The sequence below is a fragment of the Dama dama genome, chromosome 5 (assembly GCF_033118175.1).
Source record: "Dama dama isolate Ldn47 chromosome 5, ASM3311817v1, whole genome shotgun sequence".
Classification (NCBI taxonomy): Eukaryota; Metazoa; Chordata; class Mammalia; order Artiodactyla; family Cervidae; genus Dama; species Dama dama.
The window spans coordinates 74,650,624-74,677,760 of NC_083685.1; the positions used below are offsets into that span (position 1 = coordinate 74,650,624).

Genomic DNA, 27,137 nt, shown 5'->3' on the forward strand with positions numbered 1-27,137 from the left:
CATGTTTGCAAAGGGTCAGTCTTGGAAAACTTATAGAGGAGGAGCCAAAACTGGGCTAGAATTTTAAGGAGATTTATTATTTTTAATAATAAATGGACACTTTCATAAAAAGGAGAAAATTCAAGCTACATTATGTAAAGAAAAGTTCAGAGTGTTGCATCTCAATGATTCAGAAAGACAGTTCATAGAAGATTGTAACACTCTGTGAGAGAATTAGATTACACACCAAATAGAGGGATATAGAGAATGAAATGGTGTGAAAGATGTTTAACAGAACTAGGTGATTGATCAGAATGGAGGTGAGACGAAAAGGAAAGATAGGAATGATGATTCACATTTCTTACTTGGGTGATGAAGTATACAGTATACAGTAGATTCTTTTGTTAAGGTTGGAAATACAGGTAATATTCTAGAAATGTTCAGTTTGGCATGATGCTTCAAACCAAATCAACAAATGTTAGACTTAATGTTGTGAGTCTGATTCAGATACTGTATTTGGCATCAGAAAAATGTACTTTGTGTTAGAAGTTGGCAAGCTAGCAATTTCTGCAGAGTCTACAATTGTAGTATATAATTTACAGTCTGTGGGACACTTGGTTTAGCTACAGAGCCAGAAAAATAGTTTCAGTCAATGCCAGTTTATAGTACAGGATAGTGTATGAATTAAAATTAAGCAATTAGCTCAATTGCTTACATCATAGAGCCGAGTACTGTTACCTGTAATCAGTTGAATTTAGACAGTAGATAAACATAGGATGATATGGTTGGATGGCATCACCGACTTGATGGACCTGAATTTGAGGAAGTTCCAGGAGTTAGTGAGAGACAGGGAAGCCTGGAGTGCTGCAATCCATGGGGTCGCAAAGAGTCGGACATGACTGAGTGACTGAACTGAACTGAACTGAACCATCAGTTCACTTACTTAAAATAGGTAAGGTCAACTACAAATGTGCTTGTGAGAGTAAGTAGCACTCTCTAGGGATGTATAAAAATACAGTAAGTCCCTTACATATGAACCTTCAGGTTGCCAGCTTTCAAGATGTGGACCTGTGTTCACATGCCCACCTAAGATAGTTCAGATGTGTGGTGTACATTGACATGTGTGCTCATCCCCTACAAGTGGTTGCTTTTGTGTACTTCACTGTACTATAAGATTTAAAATGTTCTCTTTATTTTTTAATGTATTATTTATATATTAAAATATTATAAACCAATTGCCATACAGTACTATATGACAGACTGCATTAGTTGGGTACATAGGCTAACTTTACAGGACTTATGAACAAATTGGACCTACCAACATGCTCTCAAAATGGAACTCATTTGTATGGGGGGAATTTACCATATTTGAATAAGAGTATCCATTATTCCAAGAATAAACCAATCTTACCTTGTTTTGCTCAGTCACTCAGTTGTATCCAACTTTTTGAGACCTCACAGATTGTATGTAGCCTGTCAGGCTCCTCTGTCCATGGGATTCTCCAGGCAAGATTATTGGAGAGGGTTGCCACATCCTCATCCAGGGGATCTTCCTGAATCAGGAATCAGATCAGTATCTCCTGTGTCTACTGCATTGGCTGGCAGATTCTTTACCAATGGGCCACCTGGGATTAATTTAATACACTACTAATGAATATATTCAGCTATTGCTTGGTCGTGTCCAACTCTTTGTGATCCCATGGATGGTTGCCTGCCAGATTTCTCTGTCCATGAGATTTTCCAGGCCAGAAGTGTAGTGGGTTACGATTTCCTTCTCTAGGGGATCTTCCCATCCCAGGGAATGAATTTGCCTCTCCTGTGCTTCCTGTATTGCAGGTGGATTCTTAATGCAATGATCATCAGGGAATCCTGTAACTTATGGCTACTGAGCAGCTATTTAGATTCAGACACTGTGCTAGTTAGTGCTGAGGATACAATTGCAAAAACCATAACCTCTGTAGTTATAGTGTAGAGGAGGAAACGGATGTTAAATAATCACAAAAACCTGAAATGACACAATGTAATAAAACTTATGAAGAAAGATGTCAGTCATTTCTGTTGTTCAATTCTGTCCGACTCTTTGTGATCCCACAGACTGCAGCACACCAGGCTTCCCTGTCCATCACCAACTCCTGGAGCTTGCTCAAATTCATCTCCATTGAGTCAGTGATGACATCCATCCTCTGTTGTCCCCTTCTCCTCCTGCCTTCAATCTTTCCCAGGATCAGAGTCTTTTCTAATGAGTCAGTGCTTCATTTTAGGTGGTCAAAGTATTGGAGCTTCAGCTTCAGCACAAGCCCTTCCAATGAATATTCAGGACTGATTTCCTTTAGGATGGACTGGTTGGATCTCCTTGCAGTTCAAGGGACACTCAAGAGTCTTCTCCAACACCAGAGTTAAAAAGCATCAATTCTTCCATGCTCAGCTTTATTTATGGTCCAATTCTCACATCCATACATGACTACTGGAAAAACCATAGCCTTGACTAGGCGGACCTCTGTTGGGAAAGTAATGTCTCTGCTTTTTAATATACTATCAAGGTTGGTTATAGCTTTTCTTCCAAGGAGCAAACATCTTTTAATTGCATGGCTGCAGTCACCATCTGCAGAGATGTTGGAGCCCAAGAAAACAAAATCTGTCACTGTTTCTATTGATTCCCCATCTATTTGCCATCAAGTGATGGGACCGGATGCCATGATCTTAGTTTTTTTAATGTTGAGTTTTAAGCCAACTTTTTCACTCTCCTCTTTCACTTCTATCAAGAGGCTCCTTAGTTACTCCTCAATTTCTGCCATAAGGGTGGTGTCATCTGCACATCTGAGGTTATTGATATTTCTCCTGGCAATCTGGATCAGAGCTTGGGTTTCATCCAGCCCAGCGTTTCTCATGATGTACCCTGCATAGAAGTTAAATAAGCAGGGTGACAATATACAGCCTTGACACACTGTTTTCCCAATTTGCAATCAGTCCGTTGTCCCGTGTCTGGTTCTAACTTTTGCTTCTTAACCTACATATGATGCATACATCAGGCAGGTAAGGTGGTCTGGGGTTCCCATCTCTTTGAGAATTTTTCACAGTGTGTTGTGATACATACAGTCAAACACTTTGGTGCAATCAGTAAAGCAGAAGTAGATGTTTTTCTGGAACTCTCTTGCTTTTTCGATGATCCAGTGGATGTTGGCAATTTGTCTCTGGTTCCTCTCCAGCTTGTACATCTGGAAGTTCTTGGTTCATGCCCTGTTGAAATCTCACTTGCAGAATTTTGAGCATTACTTTCCTAGCATGTGAGATGAGTGCAATTATTTGGAAGTTTGAACATTCTTTGGCATTGTCTTTCTTTGGGATTGGGATGAAAACTGACTTTTTCCAGTCCTATGGCCACTGCTGAGTTTTCCAAATTTGCTAGCATATTGAATGCAGCACTTTAATAGCATCATCAATTAGGATTTGAAATAGCTCAGCTGGAATTCCATCACCTCCACTAGCTTTGTTCGTAGTGGTGCTTCCTAAGGCCCACTTGACTTCAGACTCCATGATGTCTGGATCCAAGTGAGTGATCACACCATCGTGGTTATCTGGGTCATGAAGATCTCTTTTGTATAGTTTTTCTGTGTATTCCTGCCACCTCTTCTTAATGTCTTCTCCTTCTGTTAGGTCCATACTAATTCTGTCCTTTATTGTGCCTATCTTTGAATGAAATGCTCCTTTGATATCTCTAATTTTCTTGAAGAGATCTCTAGTCTTTCCCATTCTATTCTTTTCCTCTATTTCTTTGCACTGGGCACTGAGGAAAGCTTTCTTATCTTTCCTTGCTATTCTTTGGAACTCTGCATTCAGATGGGCTTATCTTTCCTTTTTTCCTTCGCCTTTCACTTCTCTTCTTTTCTCAGCTATTTGTTAGGCCTCCTCATACAACCATTTTGTGTTTTTGCATTTATTTTTCTTGGGGATGGTCTTGGTCACTGCCTCTTGTACAATGTCATGAACCTACATTCACAATTCTTTAGGCACTGCGTCTATCAAATCATATCCCTTGAATCTATTGGTCACTTCAACTCTATAATTGTAAGGGATTTGATTTAGGTTATACCTGAATGGTCTAGCAGTTTTCCCTACTTTCTTCAATTTAAGCCTGAACTTGGCAATAATGAGTTCATGATCTGAGCCACAGTCAGCTCCTGGTCTTGTTTTTGCTGGCTGTATAGAGCTTCTCTGTCTTTGGCTGCAAAAACATAATCAGTCTGATTTCGGTGTTGACCATCTGGAGATGTCCATGTGTAGAGTCGCCTGTTGCGTCGCTGGAAGAGGGTGTTTGCTGTGACCAGTTGTTCTCTTGGCAAAGCTCTGTTATCCTTTTCCCTGCTTCATTCCGTACTTCAAGGCCACACTTTCCTATTATTCTAGGTATCTCTTGATTTCCTACTTTTGCATTCCATTCCCCTATGATGAAAAGGACATCTTTTTTTTTTGGTCTTATTTCTAGAAGGTCTTACAGATCATCATAGAACCATTCAACTCAGCTTCTTTGGCATTAGTGGTTGTGGCATAACCTTGGATTGCTGTGATATTGAATGGTTTGCCTTGGAAATGAATAGAGATCATTCTGTCATTTTTGAGATTGCACCCAAGTACTGTATAAGTTCATTGAAGGACTGATGCTGAAGCTGAAACTCCAGTACTTTGGCCACCTAATTCAAACAGTTGACTCATTGGAAAAGACCCTGATGCTGGGAGGGATTGGGGGCAGGAGGAGAAGGGGACGACAGAGGACGAAATGGCTGGATGGCATCGCCGACTCGATGGGCATGAGTCTGAGTAAACTCCAGGAGTTGGTGATGGACAGGGAGGCCTGGCATACTGCGATTCATAGGGTCGCAAAGAGTCGGACACGACTGAGCAACTGAACTGAACTGAACTGAACTGCATTTCGGCCTCTTGCTGACTATGAGAGCTACTCCATTTCTTCTAAGGGTTTCTTGCTCACAATAGTAGATACATTCATCATCTGAATTAAATTTACCCATTCCCTTTCATTTTTTTCACTGATTCCTAAAATGCTGATCTTTACTCTTGCCATCTCCTCTTTGACCATTTCCAATTTACCTTGATTCATGGATCTAACATTTTAGGTTCCTATGCAATATTGTTCTTTATAGACTCAGACTTTACTTCCATCACCAGTCACATCCACATCTGTGTGTTATTTTTGCTTTGGTTCCATCTCTTCATTCTTTCTGGAGTTATTTCTCCACCCTTCTCTAGTAGCATATTGGGCACTTACCAACCTGGGGTAGTTTATGGATTATTTTTTTATAAGAGTTAGGCAAATAATAATAATAAAAATTACCACTCACCACAGTCTTTTGAATAATATTTAGTAATATTTGGCTTTTTGTCACTCGTGGTTCAGTTCTCAGTAATGATATAATTGTAGGTGAGCTCTGCACAGCTCTTTTCTGACTGTGATTCTTACTAACCAAACCCAGAAGAAGGAACCTCATGATTAGTATGATGTTGTATGTTACTACTTCTTTGAAAACATCACCTGAAAAACTGCTTTGGATAAAAATACATCATAATTTACACTGGTAATGTTGTGTTGCAACTCACTGGTATTAAAACCATGTACTTGTATGAACTTGATTCACAGTCTTGTTTAAATTGATGAAACCATGAGCCATGCTGTGGAGGGCCACCCAAAATGGACAGGTCATGGTGGAGAGTTCTGACAAAACGTCATCCACTGGAGGAGAGGATGGCAAACCACTTCAGTACTCTTGCCTTGAAAACCCCATGAACAGTATGAAGAAAGAGGTAGTAGACAGAAAAATGCCCTCTTCCCTCAAAAGATGCTCACATACTAATACCTAGATCCTATGAACACATTATCTTAAATGACTTTGCAGATATGATGAAGAATCACAGGGTGGTATAACATTATCTATACGAGCCCAGTGTGATCACAAGGGACCTAAAAAGAGAATGGCAGGAGGGTCAGAGACAGAGAAGGAGATGTAATAATGAAAGCAGAGGGTGAGAGTCAAAGAGAGATTTGAAGGTGCTGTGCTGCTGGTTTTGAAGACAGAGGAAGGGGCTATAAGCTAAGAAATGTTGGCAAAACTGTGCAGGCTGGAAAAGGCAAGGAAATAGATTCTTCTCAAGAGCTTTCACAGACTGTGCAGCCCTGCTGATATTTGAATTCAACAAAATAAAACCTATTTTGGGCTTAAATATGTGTTATTTTAAGCAAAAAGAGATGTGGAAAGCAATGATACTAATAGCAGCAACAGGACACTAATTTTAAAATTCCTATGCAGAAACTATATAATCAGGGGATCTGCTTTGGAATCTCCCATTTCAAACATGATTTTGAAATTTGATTAGGATTCCACCTTAAAATACTTCTGTAATTTTCTTTTGCTGTTAGAATAAACAGCAACATCCATAATACGACCAAGACCCTGGTGATCCATCCTGTGTATATTTCTCCAATTTCACAGGATGCAACTGTCACCTTGACCTCACCATTCCATGCATGCTGCTCTGCTTTTGGTTCTTTGAAATGAGTGATATCCCCAACTCCCCAACCTCCGCCACCTCCACTGCAAGGCCTATAGACAAGGTCCAGGAGGATCCCAACTGCAGCCTCTGTCCTTCCTCCAGTTCACCCCATCTAATCTTCAAATCTATTTTCAATTGTTGTTTCTCTAGTTCTGTGAATGGTGAGTATGTCAGGGGAGGGGGGATTTAAGCTTATGTACATATTGAGGAAAAACACCAAATTAGAAAAGAAGAGGTGGCCAACAGGAGAAACACAAACTGATATTGTGACTTTCTGGAAAAGAGACTGAGAAACCATGAGAAAAACCATGAGACTGAGAGCAAAAAATGGAAATATTAGTCTCAGGAGAGGATGACACTTCTCTAGTTTTTTACTCTCTCCTTTTAAATTTTCCTCACTTTAAATTTGGGATGCGACAAAGTTTAGTGTGAAATTCTTTTATGCTGCCATTTATATATAGATATAGATATAATCTGCTTAGTTTATCTTTTTCATAGATAAACTAGATTTCAAATTAACTTGGTGGGAGGGGGACTATAGAGGAAGCTGGAAGGAACTTGCTATCAAACGGGGTAAACTGTGGGTTTTGCCTTCTGTGGTCATAGGAAAGAAGAAAATAACTATTTGTATTCTTGAGAGGTATAAAGCTGAAGCTGAATTGAGAGTTCTAATGAGCCAGTACAAATATAAATCTGTCTATGTAAGGCTGGATGACAAAAGTATCCCAGAGAAATAAAGAATTTTATCCATCAGAATTAAGAAATCAGCATTCATTAAAAAAAGTAAGAATGTAATAAAATAGAAACATAGAAAAAAGAATCAAGGTCCCAAGTGCATGAAGAATATAATTTTGAAAGAGATTACTGTACTTAAGTGTGTATATTTTGATTAGAGGATCACAGAGACAGTAAGAGAATAGAAATAAAATGGACCAAAGTGAAGGACAAAACATACACACATTCTAGAAATTATGTCTTCTTTATGAATTGACTCTTTTTTTCATTATAAAATGAAAAAATATATCTTGTAGTAAATTTCTTACAATATATCTTCTAGTAAAATCTACTTTGTATGCCAGCTTATATATATATGCTCAGGATTTGTGTTGAATTTTGTTTTCTAATTATTTACTTTCAAATTTCTATATTTTTATATTCAAAGTGCATATTTCCCATAACCATCATACAGCTGAGTCTTGCTTTTTAATTTGAGCTTAATCTATTTACATTTACTGTAAACATTGATACATTTACTGTAAACATTGATGCATTTAAGTCTCCTGTCTTGTGGTTTGTTTTCTATAAGTTCTATCAATATTTGGTTATCTTATTATTCCTTTCTTATTTCCTATTAAGTGACTTGTATTTTTAAAAATTTTCTATAGAGATTAAGATAAACACTTTTCACTTATTTATTTATGACAGGGTTACCAGAGCTGTATCAGTTAGTTTCATAATAGAAAGAATCTCATATATATATAAATTGGGATTGAAAAGGCAGAGTTAGAAAAACTCTGAAGGAGAGTGAAGGGTGCCAAAATTGCACAGAAAAGTAAAGGGGGTTAGAAAGCTTTAGATGTTGAACAAAAATTTTGAAGTTTAATCTCTGAAATCCTTCTGATGAAAATAGATTGACTCTAATCAAATACTATGAGCAAGGAAAGGATAAATCCACTGGAGACATAAAGAATAAGCTCTTTAACAACTTCAGATAATACTCAGGAGTATATCCTGAAGCAAATGTGAACATAGCTTTCTCCTCATTTTTTTTTTTTTTTTTTTTGGTAAAAAGATTTAACCAGAAATAGAAGATTTAGTATGAAAAAAAACTCAAATGAAAAATAATCCCTTTCTCAAATCTCCTGCTCATTGAGCATTTTTATGAAAGCAAAAATAGACTAATACCTAAAATAAACCAGTGTCTTACAAATAAAGCAACTAAATGTTCCAATCTCACTCATTTTAAGGATCATAAGAAGAAATGTCTTCTTAGGACACCATTGCATATACCATAAACAAAAATGACATTTGGGAAAAAAGTACAATTGTCCAATGTTAACTAAGAAAGTAAAAGAAAACAAAATAAAGTAGACAATCAATAAAAGTGACATATTATTGTGTCATCAGCTCACGTCCAACTTTTGTGACCCTATGGACTGTAGCACACCAGGCTTCCCTGTCCCTCACCATCTCCCAGAGTTTGCTCAAGTTTATGTCCATTGTATCAGTAATGCCATCCAACCATTTCATCCTCTGCCACCCTCTTCTCCTTCTGCCTTTAATCTTCCCCAGTATCAGTTGGGAAAACTTTCCCGCATTGTCTTTTCCAATAAGTTGGCTGTTACAACAGGTGGCCAAAGTATTGGAGCTTCAGCTTCAGCATCAGTCCTTCCAATGAGCATTCAGGGTTGATTTCTTTTAATATTGACTGGTTTTATCTCCTTGCTATCCAAGGGGCTCTCAAGAGTCTTCTCTAGTACCTCAATTCAAAAATATCAATTTTTTTGGTGCTCTGGCTTCTTTATGTGAAATAAGGAGTCAAATGCTCATTTTTTTTGTTTGTTTAATTTTTAAAGTTACAAGAAGAAATGTATCTAAATATTTGAGGACAGCCTTGTAAATTTTTGATTGACATTCATAGTAAAATTACTAAGCATAAAGTTTTGCACTGTTATACAAACTCTGCTTTAAAGTTAATAAGCTGTTCAGGGGTAAAGTGTCTCAATCCTCAGATACTCACTCTCCTATGTTTAACTGATACTCTTTCCTCATTTGTGACAGCACAACTGATAAATTCATAGAGAGGGGTGTACTCTTCAAATTTCCAGGCTCAAGATTCTTCTGATAGCTCCTTACTTGAAATTCTTCAGGACTTTCTTACTCATAATAGGGTCCTAGATGATTTGCCCATTAACTTACTTGAGTCTAAATTCAACTCAGATTGAAGATATTCCAAAAGAACTGAACTCTCTGTGCATCAAAATATCCACTCATATTAGCAGGATTATTAGAGCTGGATCCATGAAGGTTCAGACAGACCCATTCAAACTTCTATCAAAAATTTTAAAATAATCTCTAAACTCAGAACTCAAAACAAAAAGACTAAATCAATAGATAAAAACCTAAAAAAGAAATGATACATTATACCTGTGTCAGTTATCACTATATTTTTCTTGACCTCCAGGTCAAGAAACTCAACAGGTAAGGATACAGAATGGTTTCATGATCATAAGGGGTCATCAATAAAATAATCATCCTCAACTTCCCTGTGATAGCAGAAACAAAGACAGTTTTATATTTGGTGTCACAGGAGGCCTTTTTATAGTCAAATCATAGATTAGTATTCTGCTTTCTTTATTGTTCTTTTGTATCAAGATAATCCATTCCTCTAAGCTTTCTCCTTGCAAGGTCAAAAATATACCTTGGCATTTATGCTTCAGGATTTACCTTCTTATTTTTCACAAGTTCTTTACCAGGGACTTCACAACCTTACATATCCTGACCCTATGGTTATTCAGTGTATGTATCACCTTTGGCCATACTGTAAAGTTTACCTGAACTCTGAATTCTTTTTGCTTATACACTATTTTAGTTCAAAAAGGATATAAATGTTTTCTAAAATAAATTTCAATTTAATCAATAAATATGCATTAACTAAACATGAACAGGAGTCAATTTACTTACCCTTGAAAGTTTAATAGTCATGTAAAACTTTCAGAAACCAGTTATCAAGGAAAAATTAAAAGAATTCCTTGGTCTCATGAGTTTCCAATTTTTTATGAAATTGATACAACTGTTTATGGTTTAAGCAAGTATTCAAGAATGAAACTTCTTCTTTGGGAACATAATCATATGTTCCAAAAGCACAGAGTTTATGATCTAAAATTGACTTAATATAGTTCTCAATCAGGAATCTAAGGAGCTGGAAAGAATGTTGTTCCTAAAGATATAAAAACAACAAACACCTGGAAAAAAATTTCATGCTTTTTTAACCTTATCAGAAATTGAGGTAGTAGGGCAATGAACTGGACTAAAATTGAAAATGAGACAAGTACCTGAAAGAGGAGATTCATAAATTCTGGCTTAACTGAGTGGGATGCAGAAACAGTCGTGAGGATAGCTTAGTGAGGGAGATTGGTTTGTACAATCGCAAGGAAGAGTGATGCATCTAGAAACGGCAAACATGAGAGGAGTCCACACAGTCTTGCAGGCGTTTCTCTGAATCCAACTCATTAAAATGATTAGAAAAACCCCACAAGGTCTTTTTAATGTTACATACATTAAGGAGGGGAATAAAAGTAGCCACTGCAGGAAGGCATGAAGTCCTCCTACTGGGATTGTTCTCTAAATCTCTTACAAAAGCATTAATTTGTGAAGGAAGAGGAAATGCAACAGACATGGTGCTAATTAGGATACTGGTGAAGATCTATTGCAGCCAGAAGCCAACAAGAGGGATAAAGTGATCCCTAACCTTGCAGAGGCACAGGAATATATACTGAGTCAGAGATACACCCAAAAAGGGGCAAGAGTACTGAGAATGCCACAGCCCTGAAACTTAGGATAGGAAAATTGTCTAAGACTAAAGCTTAATAACGGAGAAGGCAATGGCACCCCACTCCAGTACTCTTCCTGGAGAATCCCATGGACGGAGGAGCCTGGTAGGCTACAGTCCATGGGGTCAGTAAGAGTCAGACATGACTGAGTGACTTCACTTTCACTTTTCACTTTCATGCATTGGAGAAGGAAATGGCAACCCACTCCAGTGTTCTTGCCTGGAGAATCCCAGGAACGGGGGAGCCTGGTGGGCTGCCATCTATAGGGTTGCACAAAGTTGGACACGACTGACATGACTTAGCAGCAGCAAAGCTTAATAAAATACATTAAAAAAATCTCATATTCCCACCCCAAGACTAACAAGCCACAAGTTAACTAAAAATATATACCCTCTCTGAGTGTACATTAAAGGGAAGACCTAAATCTGAGAATGGAGCAGTCCCTGAAAAAATCCCTTAGCAAATCAGCCCTGATCCTGATCACAAAATCCCCCAAAAGCTTTTGTAGCTTGTGGTAAATTGAAACTAACTATAGAAACAATTAAAACCCAACTCAACTCCTTATTAGATGAACTAAATCCCACACAAAGGACTAGCACAGGGAAAGATGTGCCTATTTTCAGGGATAGATAGCACATATTTACCTCAGTCTTGACTCTCCTACAAAATATGATTGATTTTCAACAAAAATCAAGGGGGAAAAAAAAAAAAAACACAATCAAGAGACAAAAGAATTGTTAAGTCCCAAATGGAAAATAAATTTATAAAAATGTATTTTACTTCATTAGTTAATTGGGAAAACTATAGATTAATACAAAAGAGATCTAATTCAGAGCCTTTTGGTTTGCAAAATAAAGAAGCTTCCTTGTATTTGAGGATGTGAAGCTATGAATAAATTACATAAGAATATATTGGTTCAACCATTTTGGTATATCATTTGGCCATTCCTACTGAAGTGACTATCATTCAACTTAAGAATTTTACTTTTAGGTTTTAATTTATATGAACTAATGCATGTTCAAGGAAGTATATGCAATTAAATTCATTGCTATTCTGTTTTTAATGGTGAAAGTGTGGAAGTAACATAGTGAACATAGGGGAAGTAACATAGTGTGTGTGCTACTCACTAAATCGTCTCTGACTCTTCCGACCCCATGGGCTGATCTCACCAGGTTCCTCTGTCCATGCAGTTCTTCAGGCAAGAATACTGGGGCAGGTTGCCTTTTCCCTCTCCAGGGCATCTTCCCAACCCAGGGAAGCTCTGGTGAAGTTCACCAGATGGACTGAAGTGAACTTCAGTAGATAAAGCCTAAATAAGTTGCTATATAGTGGCAAAATACAGTTCTACAAGGCAGTAAATATTAATAATGCAGATCTGAAAATAATCTTAAAATAATTTTGGATTTGAAAAGTTGCATGCAATGCAACATACATATAAAAGTGAAATCATTATATATTAATAGCAGGTTGAATTAAATAAAATTGTTTTTTATGCATCAGATAAAGTCAGCTATCATCAATTTCAGGCTTCCCCAATAATTCAATGAGTAAAGAATCTTCCTGAAGGAGATGTGGGTTTGATCTCTGGGTCAGGAAGATCCCCTGGAGAAAGAAATGGCAACCCATGCTAGTATTCTTGCTTGGGATATCTCATGGACAGAGGAGCCTGGTGGGCTATAGTCCAATGGGTTGCAAAGAGCTGGACACTGTTGAGTGACGAAGCACACAGCATGCGAACCATTGATTTCATGGGTTAAGCCTAATTTGATTTGAAATAATTTAAATAGTAATATATATTGTTTGTGGATATTGCTATTGGCATCTAGCTAACAACTTACTAGCTAAATAAATTTCTTGATCATAAAATGTGTTAAACATTATTATAAGAATTTTACATGTAGTAACTTGTTTAATCCTCAGAATAGTCCCATAAGGTAGATATATCATTACATTTATTTTTATAGAGAAGGACACTGAGACTAGGTTAATTGTGTAACTATTTAATAAAAGAGAGAGAATAAAATCCTGCAAGGAAGCAATCAACTTTATAGAGGGGAAGAAGGGAAGTGAGAACGGATATTAAGGGGAGGATATATATATATATATATATTATTATTATTAAAAATAAGAAATAAAAAAGTGGCTGAGAGATCTGAAGTTAATATGGTAAAATATAATAATCTGTTTTATTTTTTGGCAGTCCATTGTTGTCTATTATTTTACTTTTTATATTTTTCTTATGTTTGAAGTATTTTTTTTTTTTAATTTCAAAAGAAAGACAACCCAAACTGTTTTTAAATTGTTCCCCTTAATTTCCGAGTGTATATTTGTCTCCAAGTGATCTTCAAAGTCCTTCAAAACGGCCCTTGATAATAACAACTGACACTTATATGCCAGAAAAGCATCTGTAAGAAGTAAAACAAAAAAAGACCTAATAAAAAAGAAATTTTTTCTGCAAGTACTGGAAGGTTAGTTATTCAGTAAATATTTTAGAGTTCCAAAATCAAGTATTTAGCTTCCTGTACATGAAAAATAATTGATCTTTAAAATTATTTAGCTGAAAAGCAGCAAAAGCCAATAAAAGCTCAGAAAAAGTAAACTAACCACAGGGAAGTAACCAATTCACAAAACTTGAACAATAAAAATATTATGGCACAGGAATACTTCTAAATTAGGATAAGATCATAGGTGGTGCTTCTCCTAACTAAATTTTTCAGTGTGAATGTGCTTAAGAGTCAAAAAATACCTGAAAAGACAGGGACAATTAGGCTGATTCTCCTTCAGGCCATTTATGTAAATTATGCAAATTAGCACAAGGTCACAAGACAAAGATACTTTGTAGCCATTGTGATTGTGGTTGGAATTTTAATTATGTGGAGACAGAAGTGAAATGCCTAGGTTCCTCTGGAAATGCCCTGTCCCCAGGATGTTTTTTCTTCAGCAAGGCTGAAATTAGGAAGACTCTGAAGAGAGGTTCTCTCTTGAGAGCAAATCCAACTCTGAAATTGAAAAGTGTAGTATTGATGGTTTTTTTGTTTAATCCTAACTTTTCACTTTTTTCCTGTATTCATCTTTAGGGTCTAAGGCTGCTGCTGTGATTTGGAAGGTTTGGGGATGATTTCAACCACTGGAGAATGGTTTTGCTCTAGCTCTTAATTTTTATCTTCACATGATCTTCTTTCTTCATGTCTCCCTGGGCTTTTCTCACTGGCTGCCTTTTCCTTAGTATTTATGTGTGCTTGCCTGAGTGCTAAGTCCCTTCAGTCAGGTCTGACTCTTTGTGATCCCATGGACTGTGGCCTCCCAGGCTCCTCTGTCCATGGGATTCTCCAGGCTACAGTACTGGAGTGTATTGCTCTGTCATCTTCAAGTGGATCTTCTTGACCCGGGGATCAAAACCTCGTGCCTCCTCTGGCTCCTGCATTGCAGGCAGATTCTTTTCTGCTGAGCCACCATGCAAGCCCTTTAGTATTTGTATCTGTCTCTAGATAGAAATATTCTGATTGTCTTAAGACTATCATCTAAATCTTCTCTACGAAAATGGTTTAAGAGATGGTTGCTTGAGACCAAAACTGATCTGTGTTGGTGGATAAAACCGAATGAACTCATCCATGTTGCTGTCCTTTATTGAGCCCATCTTTGCATGAAATATTCTCCTGGTATCTCTAATTTTCTTAAAGAGATCTCTAGTCTTCCCCATTCTATTGTTTTCCTTTATTTCTTTGCATTGTTTGCCTAGGAAGGCTTTCTTATCTCTTCTTTCTATTCTTAGGTATATCTTAGGTAGGTATATCTTTCCTTTTCTCCTTTGCCTTTCTTTCTCTTCTCTTCTTTTCTCAGCTACTTGTAAAGCCTCCTCAGACAACCATTTTGCCTTTTCAAACTGTAGTGTGGGAAAACACTCTTGAGAGTCCCTTGAACTGCAAGGAGATCCAACCAGTCCATCCTAAAGAAAATCAGTCCTGAATACTCTTTGGAAGGACTGATGCTAAAGCTGAAGCTGAAATTCTTTGGCCACCTGATGCAAAGAACTGACTCACTGGAAAAGACCCTGATGCTGGGAAAGATTGAAGGCAGGAGGAGAAGGGGACAACAGAGGATGAGATTGTTGGATGGCATCACTGACTCAATGGACATGAGTTTGAGCAGGCTCTGGGAGATGGTGAAGGAAAGGGAAGCCTGGCACTGCAGTGGGGTCACAAAGAGTCAGACATGACTGAGTGACTAAACAACAACAACATGTTGGGTCAGGATATGAATTTGATGTAATCAGTGCTGCACTTCAGTACAGAAGCAACATTTATTACCAAATTCTGATTTTGGTTTTAAATTAATACCCATTATGATTATAGATATATCCCTATAAATTAATAAAGGGAAAGAATCTGCAGTAAACTGGTTTAAATCTTTATCTCAGAGAAAAATTCAGTGTCCCTTATAATATCTTTACTTTTCTTCATATTATTTCAGTGGAAGAGATATTTTGAATCTTTAACCGTTTTATGCATCCTTCATAGCCTTGTTTTCCCAAAATTTTTAACTGCTTCTTATAATAAGAAATATATTTTAATTATATTCATATACACATCTACATGCATTTATGCATATGTGTGTGTACTTCACTGCATGAATATAAGAGAAATTAAATAAATAGCCTTGCTTAGGCTTCAGGGACAAAGAGGGAAGGCCTCTGACCTTGCTTCTAACCTTCCTGGACACTGTCCTGACTGTGAGTGCCCTGACTGCTGTGAGTGCCAGACTTCAGCCCCATAGGAAAGATAGGGGAGGAATCTTGAAACTGTTGAGCCTCTGGAGGGGGTCTGGCTAACCAAGTCCCAAGCTTAAGACTATTCCAAGTTTTACATTAAGAAAAAACAAACAGCATTAACATGAAACCAAAGGTGCAATATGGTCACAGATTGATAATGATATCAGTTCGAGTCCTGGGATTATAAGTGGAAACCCTGAACTACAATTTTTGAAGTCTCACACATGGAGTGGACATGCTGCCTGGGACCTTTTCCCAACTGGGACTCCAGACATGCTGTCTCACGTGACTTCCCAGAGCTGTTTAAGTCTGGACGTTGGTCAAAACCCAATTTGGTGATGTATCCCCTTTGGTGATGTTTCTATTTCTCTTTTCTTTTAGTGTTAGTATATTGAAAGTAAGCTAGATAATTCTCTAATAAATATTGGTATTATTTATTTGTATATAGCGAGCGGCTTATTTTGTTAACAAATCCTTTGAACTGAGACAAAAGTGAAAACTTTTTGCAAAAAAATGAAATGTTTCTATGTGAAACAAAAGCTTCAAGAAACAACACTTACTGTCATGGTCTCTGCGTGAGTAGGAAAAGAATTTCCAGGCATGAGACAGAATGAGAGGGAAATAAAGTTTATTAGCGTGGGAGAAGCTGTTAGAACAGCTGGCCAGCTCAAGGGAGAACCGAAGCTGAATGGGGATCTTTAGTTCACTTTTATAGTCAGGGTCCAAGGAGTGGGATAGGGGCCTTGCGGGTCATTTGCTGATTGGATGAGGCATGTATTCTGGGTCGGGGAAAAGTAAGGCAAATGCATTTTCCCTGTGTAGTGTAGGAGAGGAGACAGGTTATACTGATCAGGAGGACTTGAAACTCATTAATAGTTCCAACATTGGGGATGGGAGGGAAGGTCGATGAGGGTCTGGGTTTTCCATTCCTGTGTTCCAAGACCCTCCTTGGTTTCATCTGCTCTTTCATCCTTGGGTCACCTCACTTATATTTCTATGTGTGTGGTTTTTAATAATAATAATAATAATATTGATGCTATCTCATTAAAGTCATGAGATTACAGACTACAGTTTTCAAAACACTTGTTTGTTGACATAAGTATAAACCTATCATATTAAAGTAAATGATATATCTATATATATATATATTGTTGACCCCTGAACAATGTTGGGAGTTAGGGCACAAACCCTCAGTGCAATCAAAATTCACATATAACTTTACTGTGTGTATGTATTTGTATAAATTAATTATTATTAATATTATATATATGCTTACTATATAGTACTTACTTATTGGATTTCCCTACACTTATTTCTAAAATTTTAACTATACTAGTAAGATTTGTTTTGTTTAGTTCCTAGGTTGTGTCTGATTCTTTTGAGATCCCCATGGCCTGTAGACCACCAGGCTGCCCTGTCATTGGGATTTCCCAGGCAAAAATACTGAAGTGGGTTGCCGTTTCCTTCTCCAGGGGATCTTCCTCCTCAGGGATGGAACTCACATCTCCTGCATTGGCAGGCAGATTCTTTACTGTTGAACCACCATGGAAGACCCCATACTAGTAAATAAACATATACAATTTAGATGACCATTTAAAGATTTTTTTTCATTTCTTTTAAATTCACAACAATGAAGACAATGAAAAAGTTAGATAAGAATGGAAGAACTCACATATAAGATAAAAATAAAGTACAGCTTAGTCCAAAATTGATATTCACATAAATGTATGGAGCTACCTATTATGTAAGATATCCTTTGAATTCTTACTTAGTGATAAAATTGATTAAAAACAAACAAAACAAACAAACAAAAAACACAGTCTGTTATGATCAAAGAGTTTCACATAGAATCTTCCACATAGAAGATTCTCAAACAATACTAGTCCTTATCTACTCTTCATTCTGTATTATTTATTTTAAGCACATCTTTATGGATACCTGAAGATGATATCAGTTGAGATGATGCACTGAGATTTTTGTTTTCATGGGATTACTGTGGTTCTCTTTAATAATAATTGAAACTTTTGTTAAAATTTTAAGTTATCTTGGATTTTTAATGGCTTTTGTGATAAATTCATACAATAAGCTACAGACAGTTGTCTTACTGCTGCTTTTTTACATTTCTTTACCCCTACTGTTCTTCCAACTCAAGCACACAAGAACTGTTTTTGGCTTATGATTTTATCTATTACCAGAAAATAATAAATACTGCCTATTACAAATGTGTAGCAAGAACTAAAAGGGATTTCCTGTTTGGAAAGACTACCGCACAATTGCACTCATCTCACATGCTAGTAAAGTAATGCTCAAAATTCTCCAAGCCAGGCTTCAGCAATACGTGAACCGAGAACTTCCACATGTTCAAGCTGGTTTTAGAAAAGGCCCAGGAACCAGAGATCAAATTGCCAACATCCACTGGATCATCAAAAAAACAAGAGAGGTCCAGAAAAACATCTATTTCTGCTTTATTGACTACGCCAAAGCCTTCGACTATGTGGATCACAATAAACTGTGGAAAATTCTGTAAGAGATGGGAATACCAGAGCACCTGACCTGCCTCTTGAGAAACCTGTATGCAGGTCAGGAAGCAACAGCTAGAACTGGACATGGAACAACAGACTTGTTCCAAGTAGGATAAGGAGTATGTCAAGGCTGTATATTGTCACCCTACTTATTTAACTTCTATGCAGAGTACATCATGAGAAATGCTGGGCTGGAAGAAGCACAAGCTGGAATCAAGATTGCCGGGAGAAATATCAATAACCTCAGATACGCAGACAACACCACCCTTATGGGAGAAAGTGAAGGTGAACTAAAAAGCCTCTTGATGAAAGTGAAAGAGGAGAGTGAAAAAGTTGGTTTAAAGCTCAACATTCAGAAAACTAAGTTCATGGCATCTGGTCCCATCACTTCATGGGAAATAGATGGCAAGACAGTGGAAACAGTGTCAGACTTTATTTTTTGGGCTCCAAAATCAATGAAGATGGTGACTGCAGCCATGAAATTAAAAGACGCTTACTCCTTGGAAGGAAAGTGATGACCAACATAGATAGCATATTAAAAAGCAGAGACGTTACTTTGCCAACAAAGGTCCATCTAGTGAAGGCTATGGTTTTTCCAGTGGTCATGTATGGATGTGAGAGTTGGACTGTGAAGAAAGCTGAGCGCCAAAAAATTGATATTTTTGAATTGTGGTGTTGGAGAAAACTCTTGAGAGTCCCTTGGACTGCAAAGAGATCCAACCAGTCCATCCTGAAGAAGATAAGTCCTGGGTGTTCATTGGAAGGACTGATGCTGAAGCTGAAACTCCAGTACTTTGGCCACCTCATGCGAAGAGTTGACTTACTGGAAAAAGCCCTGATGCTGGGAGGGATTGGGGACAGGAGAAGAAGGGGACTACAGAGAATGAGATGGTTGGATGGCATCACCAACTCGATGGACATGGGTTTGAGTAAACTCCGGGAGTTGGTGATGGACAGGGAGGCCTGGCGTGCTGCAATTCATAGGGTCGCAAAAAGTTGGACACGACTGAGCGACTGAACTGAACTGAACTGAACTGAATGTTGGGGAACTACCTAGCTGTGGCTGAATCTGTGCATCATTTTGTATTCTTGCAATAAATACATTTTTATTTAGATGAATAAGATGTCTTGTTTTAAGACTTAGTGTTTTAATTATTACTTTTGCTTATGACACATTAGCAGAAAAGAAAAGTAAACTCACATAGGTTGAATATAGGTCAAATCTTAAAACCAGAACCTAATTCCCTAGCAACCTATAGGCGTTCTGAGAAGACACTCAGATTTTTGAATAGAAAATTCAAAGGTTTTTGAATAGAACTTTTTAACTGGCCATTGGAAAAGCACCTGAATGACATTAGCAGAATTACATTTTGAAAAGATGGCTGTGAATACAGTCATCATATCCAAGGTCAAAAACAAAAGGAGAAACAACTTCCATCACCTTTTAGCTCCTTATTGAATAGCTTTCAAAGCAGAGGAAATGTGGGATAAATGGATGCAATGAAGAATATATATGAATATATAAAGAAGGACGAAGTGTTCAGCTGTGAATAGAGCTGATCAAGGAGCACAGTTTCATTGAGAACTGGCCATTTGGTGGCTTCCCTGGTGGCCTCAGATGGTAAAGAATCTGCCTGCAATCCAGGAGACCACCTGCAATGTAGGAAATCACCTGCGATGCAGGAGACCTGGGTTTGATACCTGGGTCAGGAGGGGTCCCTGGAGAAGGGGATGACTACCCACTCGAGTATTCTTGCCTGGAGAATTCCATGGACAGAGGGGTCTGGCAGACTATAATCCATGGAGTTTCAAAGAGTCAGACACAACTGGTCATTTGCTGCATGGCTGAGGAATCCAGAGTCAAAGGCTCAAGATTAGACTAGATGTGGGTGCTGATTTTTTGAAATTCACTCAGTAGAGTGAGCAAGACCATTGTCTGTAACGTCTTCCCTGAATTTATCACAAAACCATTAAAAAACCAAGATAACTTATCACTAGCATTCATAGTTCTCTTAAACAAAATAACTTAGTAGAAGAATTTGAAAAAATAATTTTCTAGGTATTACTACATTCTGTACTCATACATTAATGCTGTAGTAAGATACACTAGCATTTCAATATTGAGCTATTTGTTTAAAGATTTTTTTTACTCATCTTCTCTCTTTACTAAAGTATTTTTTTAAAAAATCTGACATGTTGAAAGATACTACAAGTTCTACATATGTATTTACCTAAAAATATTTAGATGAATTAGCTGACCTTGAGTGTTTTCAAGTGGAATGCTTTCAAAGTTGAAAACAATTCCAACCAAATCTGGTTTCTTCATTCACTGGGGATCCAAAGGTCCAAGTGGTATTCCACAGAATCACAAGCACCTCCAATGTTCTTTACTGTTAAGAGTAGTATTTCATATCCACAGGGATGACATCCTCCTAAGTGAAAATATTCACAAGAAACCCACCAGCCCTTTAAGGTGTTTGCTTTCTACCATTTCTTCAGCAATCTTTCTCAACAGGTAAGTTTTTATACAATCTGACCAGATGAGCTGGTGTTGTCCTAGTTTTTATCAATCTAGAAGAAAAAAGATTACTTGAAAAAGTTAACCTTTCTTTTCTCATCAGAGACATTTTCTATTAATTCATCCATTCAACATACATTTATTGTGGTTTACTAATCTACTGGTAATTCAATAATTAAATAAACATTTGCTGTCCACTTTCCTTCATGTTTTTTCTATGCTAACCCCTGAAAATTCTGGAAAAAAAAGGCAAAATCCCACTTCTTATTGTCCCTCTTCTAGTGAATAAACAGAATAGTAATCTGATAAAGTGTCATAACTTCTGCAATGTTGGCATAAAAGGTTTTGAGTGGAACCCAGAGAGCTAGAAGCCTGATGACTGTAATCCCCCAGTGAAACAGCCCACGATATCAGATGACCTAATTTGCAGTCCACTTAAGCAGACTGCTTAAGGCCTAAGAGAATGGCAGAGTCTGGCTCAGGAATTTGATGTTGGATTCCAAAAGGGCTTAGCAGCTCAACGTTGCTATGGATAGATTTTCATTTGAAAGTTTAGACCATCTGTCCACTTATTTCTCAGTGAACATTTCCCGTTGTGTAAACAACTCTTTTATTTTGGATTTTAATTACTCTACCTATTAAATGGTACACATATCAAATCAAGTGCAGAGTCAACCTCAGAACTGTAGAAAATATAAGCCTGTGATTTAATAATAGCATCATGAAAATATTTTGACAACTAACTCAAAGATGATTTTTTTATACTGATAATAAGGAATTGTATGTATTTTTTAAATAGGTAGTGTAAAATCCTCTTATAATTGAAATAAATGTGACAAGGTGGAAGTCAAATAACACACTTGAGTCTTAGGTGGATATGTTTGCAGTAGTGGCCCCTGGTGAGTGATTGACAAGCAGAGAGGAAGAAATAAACATGTATGTAAAGGATTTCAATTATTCATGTTTCTTAGGAGGCAGCTCAGTTTAACCTAATGGCATCTCATTTACTGTCTGTTACACTTGGACCAGGTAGTCTAGCAGGTCTAGAGAAGAGAGTGTCTTTTTCAAGAAAACTCCCTTGCAATACAAAATATGGGAAAGGACAGTTTCACAACAGTTCCTAGGAGGGAAGGAAAGGCTGAAATTTCCGTGTTGTTTTGAATACAGAATATTCAAGTGCATTTAAATCACTTATCTAAATTTATTATGATAAAATCATGAATTATGTTTGCTCCACATTTGCAATTAGACGGTACAACAGATGGTGAAGATTTACAGAAACATTAACATTCTGGATAAGACAAGTTTAATAAATTTGTCGATGGGAGTCTCTGGGGCTATGGGAAAATGTTTATATGCCAAATAGGATGGTAGGCTGGTAAGAAGGCACAGACCCAGAGAAGGGATTTTCACATTTCCATTACCAAATTCTGAAAGTTGAAGGGTTTTTGCAAAGGTTTTTTTCCTGCTGTGATAACTCTAGGTAGTTTCAAAATTTGTTTCAAGGAAGCTCACACATTATGCCAAGAGTAGATCTGCCAAAAAAGACATCTATGGACAAAACTGCAAAACATTTATCTGCCTTTGAACAGTCCCTAAACTCAGTAGCATCCAGTCATCCGAGGTTTGACTTCTCTTTGAAATACAAGAAATGAAGAGTTATTCAAATCAGAATCAGCCCATCTCAGCTCTTACAGCTTTTTCAAGCCACAGAAACCATACATCTCACATAGCAAGTCATTTCTTTATCTCTTCATTTAAACAAACACTAACCAATTCAACATTTCCTATTCCAATAGCATAATGGTAAATTTAATGTTTTTTTTTTTTTAATAAGGGGAGGAATATTTATTGCCTAAACATTGTATCGACACAATGAGAATACAGAATCTTCTTTAGAATCGATTTCACTTCATTAGAACATTTCTCTCTTGAATTACCACTGATGGAATTTTCTCTTTTGTGGCAAAAAGCATAGTCATCAGGTTAATAAAATATATTTTAAACAGTCAGTAAAATTTCATTACACCAAACAAATAAAATCATTACAGTTTTGAGAAAAACATTAAACTAATCTTGGCAGGAAGGGGACGACAGAGGGTGAGATGGTTGAATGGCATCACCGGCTCAATGGACATGAGTTTGAGTAAACTCTGGGAGTTGGTGATGGACAGGGAAGGCTGGCGTGCTGCAGTTCATGGGGTCGCAAGGAGTCAGGCAAGACTGAGCGACTGAAATAACTGAATCTTGCCTGTAAGAGTATTTTTAATGCTGTACATCAAATCTTAAAATTTCCATAAAAACCATTTTATACATGAAACTAAAATCACTGTGGATGATGACTGCAGCCACGAAATTAAAAGACACTTGCTCCTTGGGAGAAAAGCTATGACCAACCTAGACAGCATATTAAAAAGCAAAGACATCACTTTTCCAACAAAAGCCCCTATAGTCAAAGTTATGGTTTTTCCAGTAGTCATGTAAAGATATAAGAGTTGGACCATAATGGAGACTGAGCACCAAAGAAGTGATGCTTTCAAAGTTTGGTGCTTGAGAAGACTCTTGAGAGTCCTTTGAACAGCAAGGAGATCAAACTAGTCAATTCTAAAGGGAATCGACACTGAATATTCATGGAAGGACGGATGCTGTAGTTGAAGTTCTAGTACTCTGGCCACCTGATGTGAAGAGCTGACTCATTGGAAAAGACCTTGATGTTCAAAAGGGCAAAAGGAGGACAGAGAATGAGATGATTGAATGGCATCACCAACTCAATGGATATGAATCTGAGCAAAGTCCAGGAGATGGTGAAGGCCAGAGAAGCCTGGTGTGCTTCAGTACATGGGATCACAAAGAGATGACAGGACTTAGCGACTGAATAACAACAGCAACAAGGGCTATATAATGCTTTTTGAAGGGAATTTGGTGGGTCAAAGTCTTCCCTGATAGCTCGGTTGATAAAGAATCTGCCTGCAATGCAGGAGACCCCAGTTTGATTGCTGGGTCAGGAAGATCCTCTGGAGAAGGGACAGGTTACCCACTCCAGTATTCTTGGGCTTTCCTTGTGGCTCAGCTTGTGAAAAATCTGCCTGCAATGCGGAAGGGAAAGGCTACCCTCTCCAGTATTCTGGCCCAGAGAATTCAATGGACTGCATAGTCCATAGGGTCTCAAAAAGTCATATATGATTCAACTTCCTAATATAAATGATTTGGTAATGCTCAGAGCATTGAATTAAAAGAAATCAATACTCAATATTCATTGGAAGGATTGATGCTGAAGTTCTAATACTTTGGCCACCTGATGTGAAGAACTGACTCATTGGAAAAGACCTTGATTTTGGGAAAGATTGAAGGCAGGAGGAGAAGGGGATGACAGAGGATGAGATGTTTGGATGACATCACCGACTTGATGGACAAAAGTTTCAGTAAACTCCAGAATTGGTGATGGACAGGGAAGCCTGGTGTGCTGCAATTCATGGGTTCGCAAAAAGTCGGACATGACTGAGTGACTGAACTGAACTGAATGCTCAGAGCCACCCATCTAGCAAAGGATGGGGATTATATGGCCCTCCAGCTCTGTCTGAGCTGTCTATAGCAGAGCAGTCCATCTCTGCTATACTTCACTAGCAATACTGCCTATTCTTGCTTTCTTATGGTTTGGACAGAACCTCATATTCAGAGATTTCAGTAATGGCACCAACAAAGCTTCAGATCCTGTTAAGTTACTGGAATATGTTTTGATTTTTTTCTACTTTTGAGCATTATATCCTATTATCTTAACCCTAGCACTCTGGCTGAGACAAAACTCAAATTCTATTTTCCTCAGTATTGATCAGACTGCAGGATTGGCAGCACCACCCCTCTGGCACTAGTAGTTTGGTCTCTGATGTTCTCATAATAGGTTTTCCATGTGTTATCCTGTCATTTTTTTGGTGTATAATTATATTACTTTATTGGTAGTGGACTGAGTCATTGAAAAGAGTCTCCAACTATACCCTGAAGGGTAATTCAATTAGAAATCTGCCCCATTCAATATCTTATACTTTCTGTGTCTACTTGAACAATAAATGAAAAATGATAAGATTCCTAATATTAAGACTACATAAAGCAAAAGCTTCAAAGCAATTTTAATATGGAAAATAACTCAAATATTATACTGCAGTACTGTTATTTGAGTTTTATAAGTTATTCTTAATAAGGAAAGCACAATATGTAATGGAAGATTTATCTTGGTAACTAAAGCAAAGATATATGCTTTTTAAAAAATGGAGAGAGAAGAGTAAAAAAGGGAACCCTCTTACACTGTTGGTGGGAATGCAAACTAGTACAGCCGCTATGGAAAACAGTGTGGAGATTTCTTAAAAAACTGGAAATAGAACTGCCATATGACCCAGCAATCCCACTTCTGGGCATACACACTGAGGAAACCAGATCTGAAAGAGACACGTGCACCCCAATGTTCATCGCAGCACTGTTTATAATAGCCAGGACATGGAAGCAACCTAGATGCCCATCAGCAGATGAATGGATAAGGAAGCTGTGGTACATATACACCATGGAATATTACTCAGCCATTAAAAAGAATTCATTTGAATCAGTCCTAATGAGATGGATGAAACTGGAGCCCATTATACAGAGTGAAGTAAGCCAGAAAGATAAAGAACATTACAGCATACTAACACATATATATGGAATTTAGAAAGATGGTAATGATAACCCTATATGCAAAACAGAAAAAGAGACACAGAAATACAGAACAGACTTTTGAACTCTGTGGGAGAAGGTGAGGGTGGGATGTTTCAAAAGAACAGCATGTATACTATCTATGGTGAAACAGATCACCAGCCCAGGTGGGATGCATGAGACAAGTGCTCGGGCCTGGTGCACTGGGAAGACCCCGTGTAAATCTATGGCTGATTCATATCAATGTATGACAAAACCCACTGAAAAGTTGTGAAGTAATTAGCCTCCAACTAATAAAAACAAAAAATTAAAAAAAAACACATTAAAAAAAAGATGTGTACAGTAAAAATCTATTAAATAAAAATCTGATGATATTTTCAAAAAAAAGTGTCAGAAATGAGAAGAGATTCAACTCTATTTTGAGAACACAGGATAAGTAAATATACCTACTTTGTTTCAAGTTTTTAAGGGATAGAAAATTTTCATGCTACTTAAACTGTTCCAGAATACTTTAAATTTTTTCTAATTCACTTTATTGAGATTATATAGCTTGAACATTAACAAGAAAATTACAATGGCAGTACAAAATAAAGCATTTATACAAGCATATATTTTACAAATATAGATGCAAAAATGTTTGCATCCAAATTTCAAAAAATCGAAACCAAGCAAAATAGATACTGAAATAAAGTAAAACAATAATGACTGAGTAAATTCCAAGAATGCAAGTGTTGTTTAAAATTTGAAAATAATACCTTATATCAATATCGAGATGGTAAAATTTATCTTGCAAAGGTTGTAGGAGCTAATGTCAAGCTAATGTTACCATATGCAGCTGCGTGTGCACCATATACAGTCGTGTCTGACTCTTTGCAACCCTATGGGCTGTAGACCACCAGGCTCCTCTGTCACGGGATTCTTCAGGCATGAATACTAGGGTGGGTTGCCATGCCCTCCTCCAGGAGACCTTCCCAACCCACGGATCAAATCCTTGTCTCTTTCATTTCCTATGTGTTCTTTACCACTAATACCACCTGAGAAGCACATAACCATTTCTTATTATAACAGTTATAATAAGGAAAACAAAGATATTTTGACAACCAAGGAAACATATCTAGCTTAAGACCATACTCAATATTTAAATGTGGAAAGAGGGAAGCAAAGTCATTTTTCCTATTAATCATGTTTTTCATTTTGAAAATATAGCTTTTGGGTTGGCCAAAAATTTCCTTAGGTTTTTAAAGTAAAAATAAAAGACACATTTTTTCCATTTTCATTTTCACTAAGAACTTTATTGAATAGCATATTCACCATTTTGTTCCACTAATATGTGCCATTTTTAGGCAACTTCATAATTCCATCTTCCCAAAATTTTTGCAAGAAGCAACAATTAGAACAGAACATGGAAAAATAGACTGGTTCAAAATTGCGAAAGGAGTATATCAAGCCTGTATATTGTCACCCTGCTTATTTAACTTGTATGCAGAGTACATCATGAGAAATGCTGGGCTGGATGAATCAAGATTTCCAGGAGAAATCAAGATTGTCAGATATAC

General features: G+C 37.2%; 1 protein-coding gene across 1 annotated transcript in view; it reads left to right on the plus strand.

The window, feature by feature from the left end:
• The first annotated feature begins 293 nt into the window (after positions 1 to 293).
• Positions 294 to 27,137, plus strand: part of LOC133055565 (uncharacterized) — a 190,748-nt gene continuing 163,904 nt past the window's right edge. The window contains 1 exon segment of the mRNA XM_061140722.1: positions 294 to 299. Coding sequence (XP_060996705.1) covers positions 294 to 299 — 6 coding nt within the window.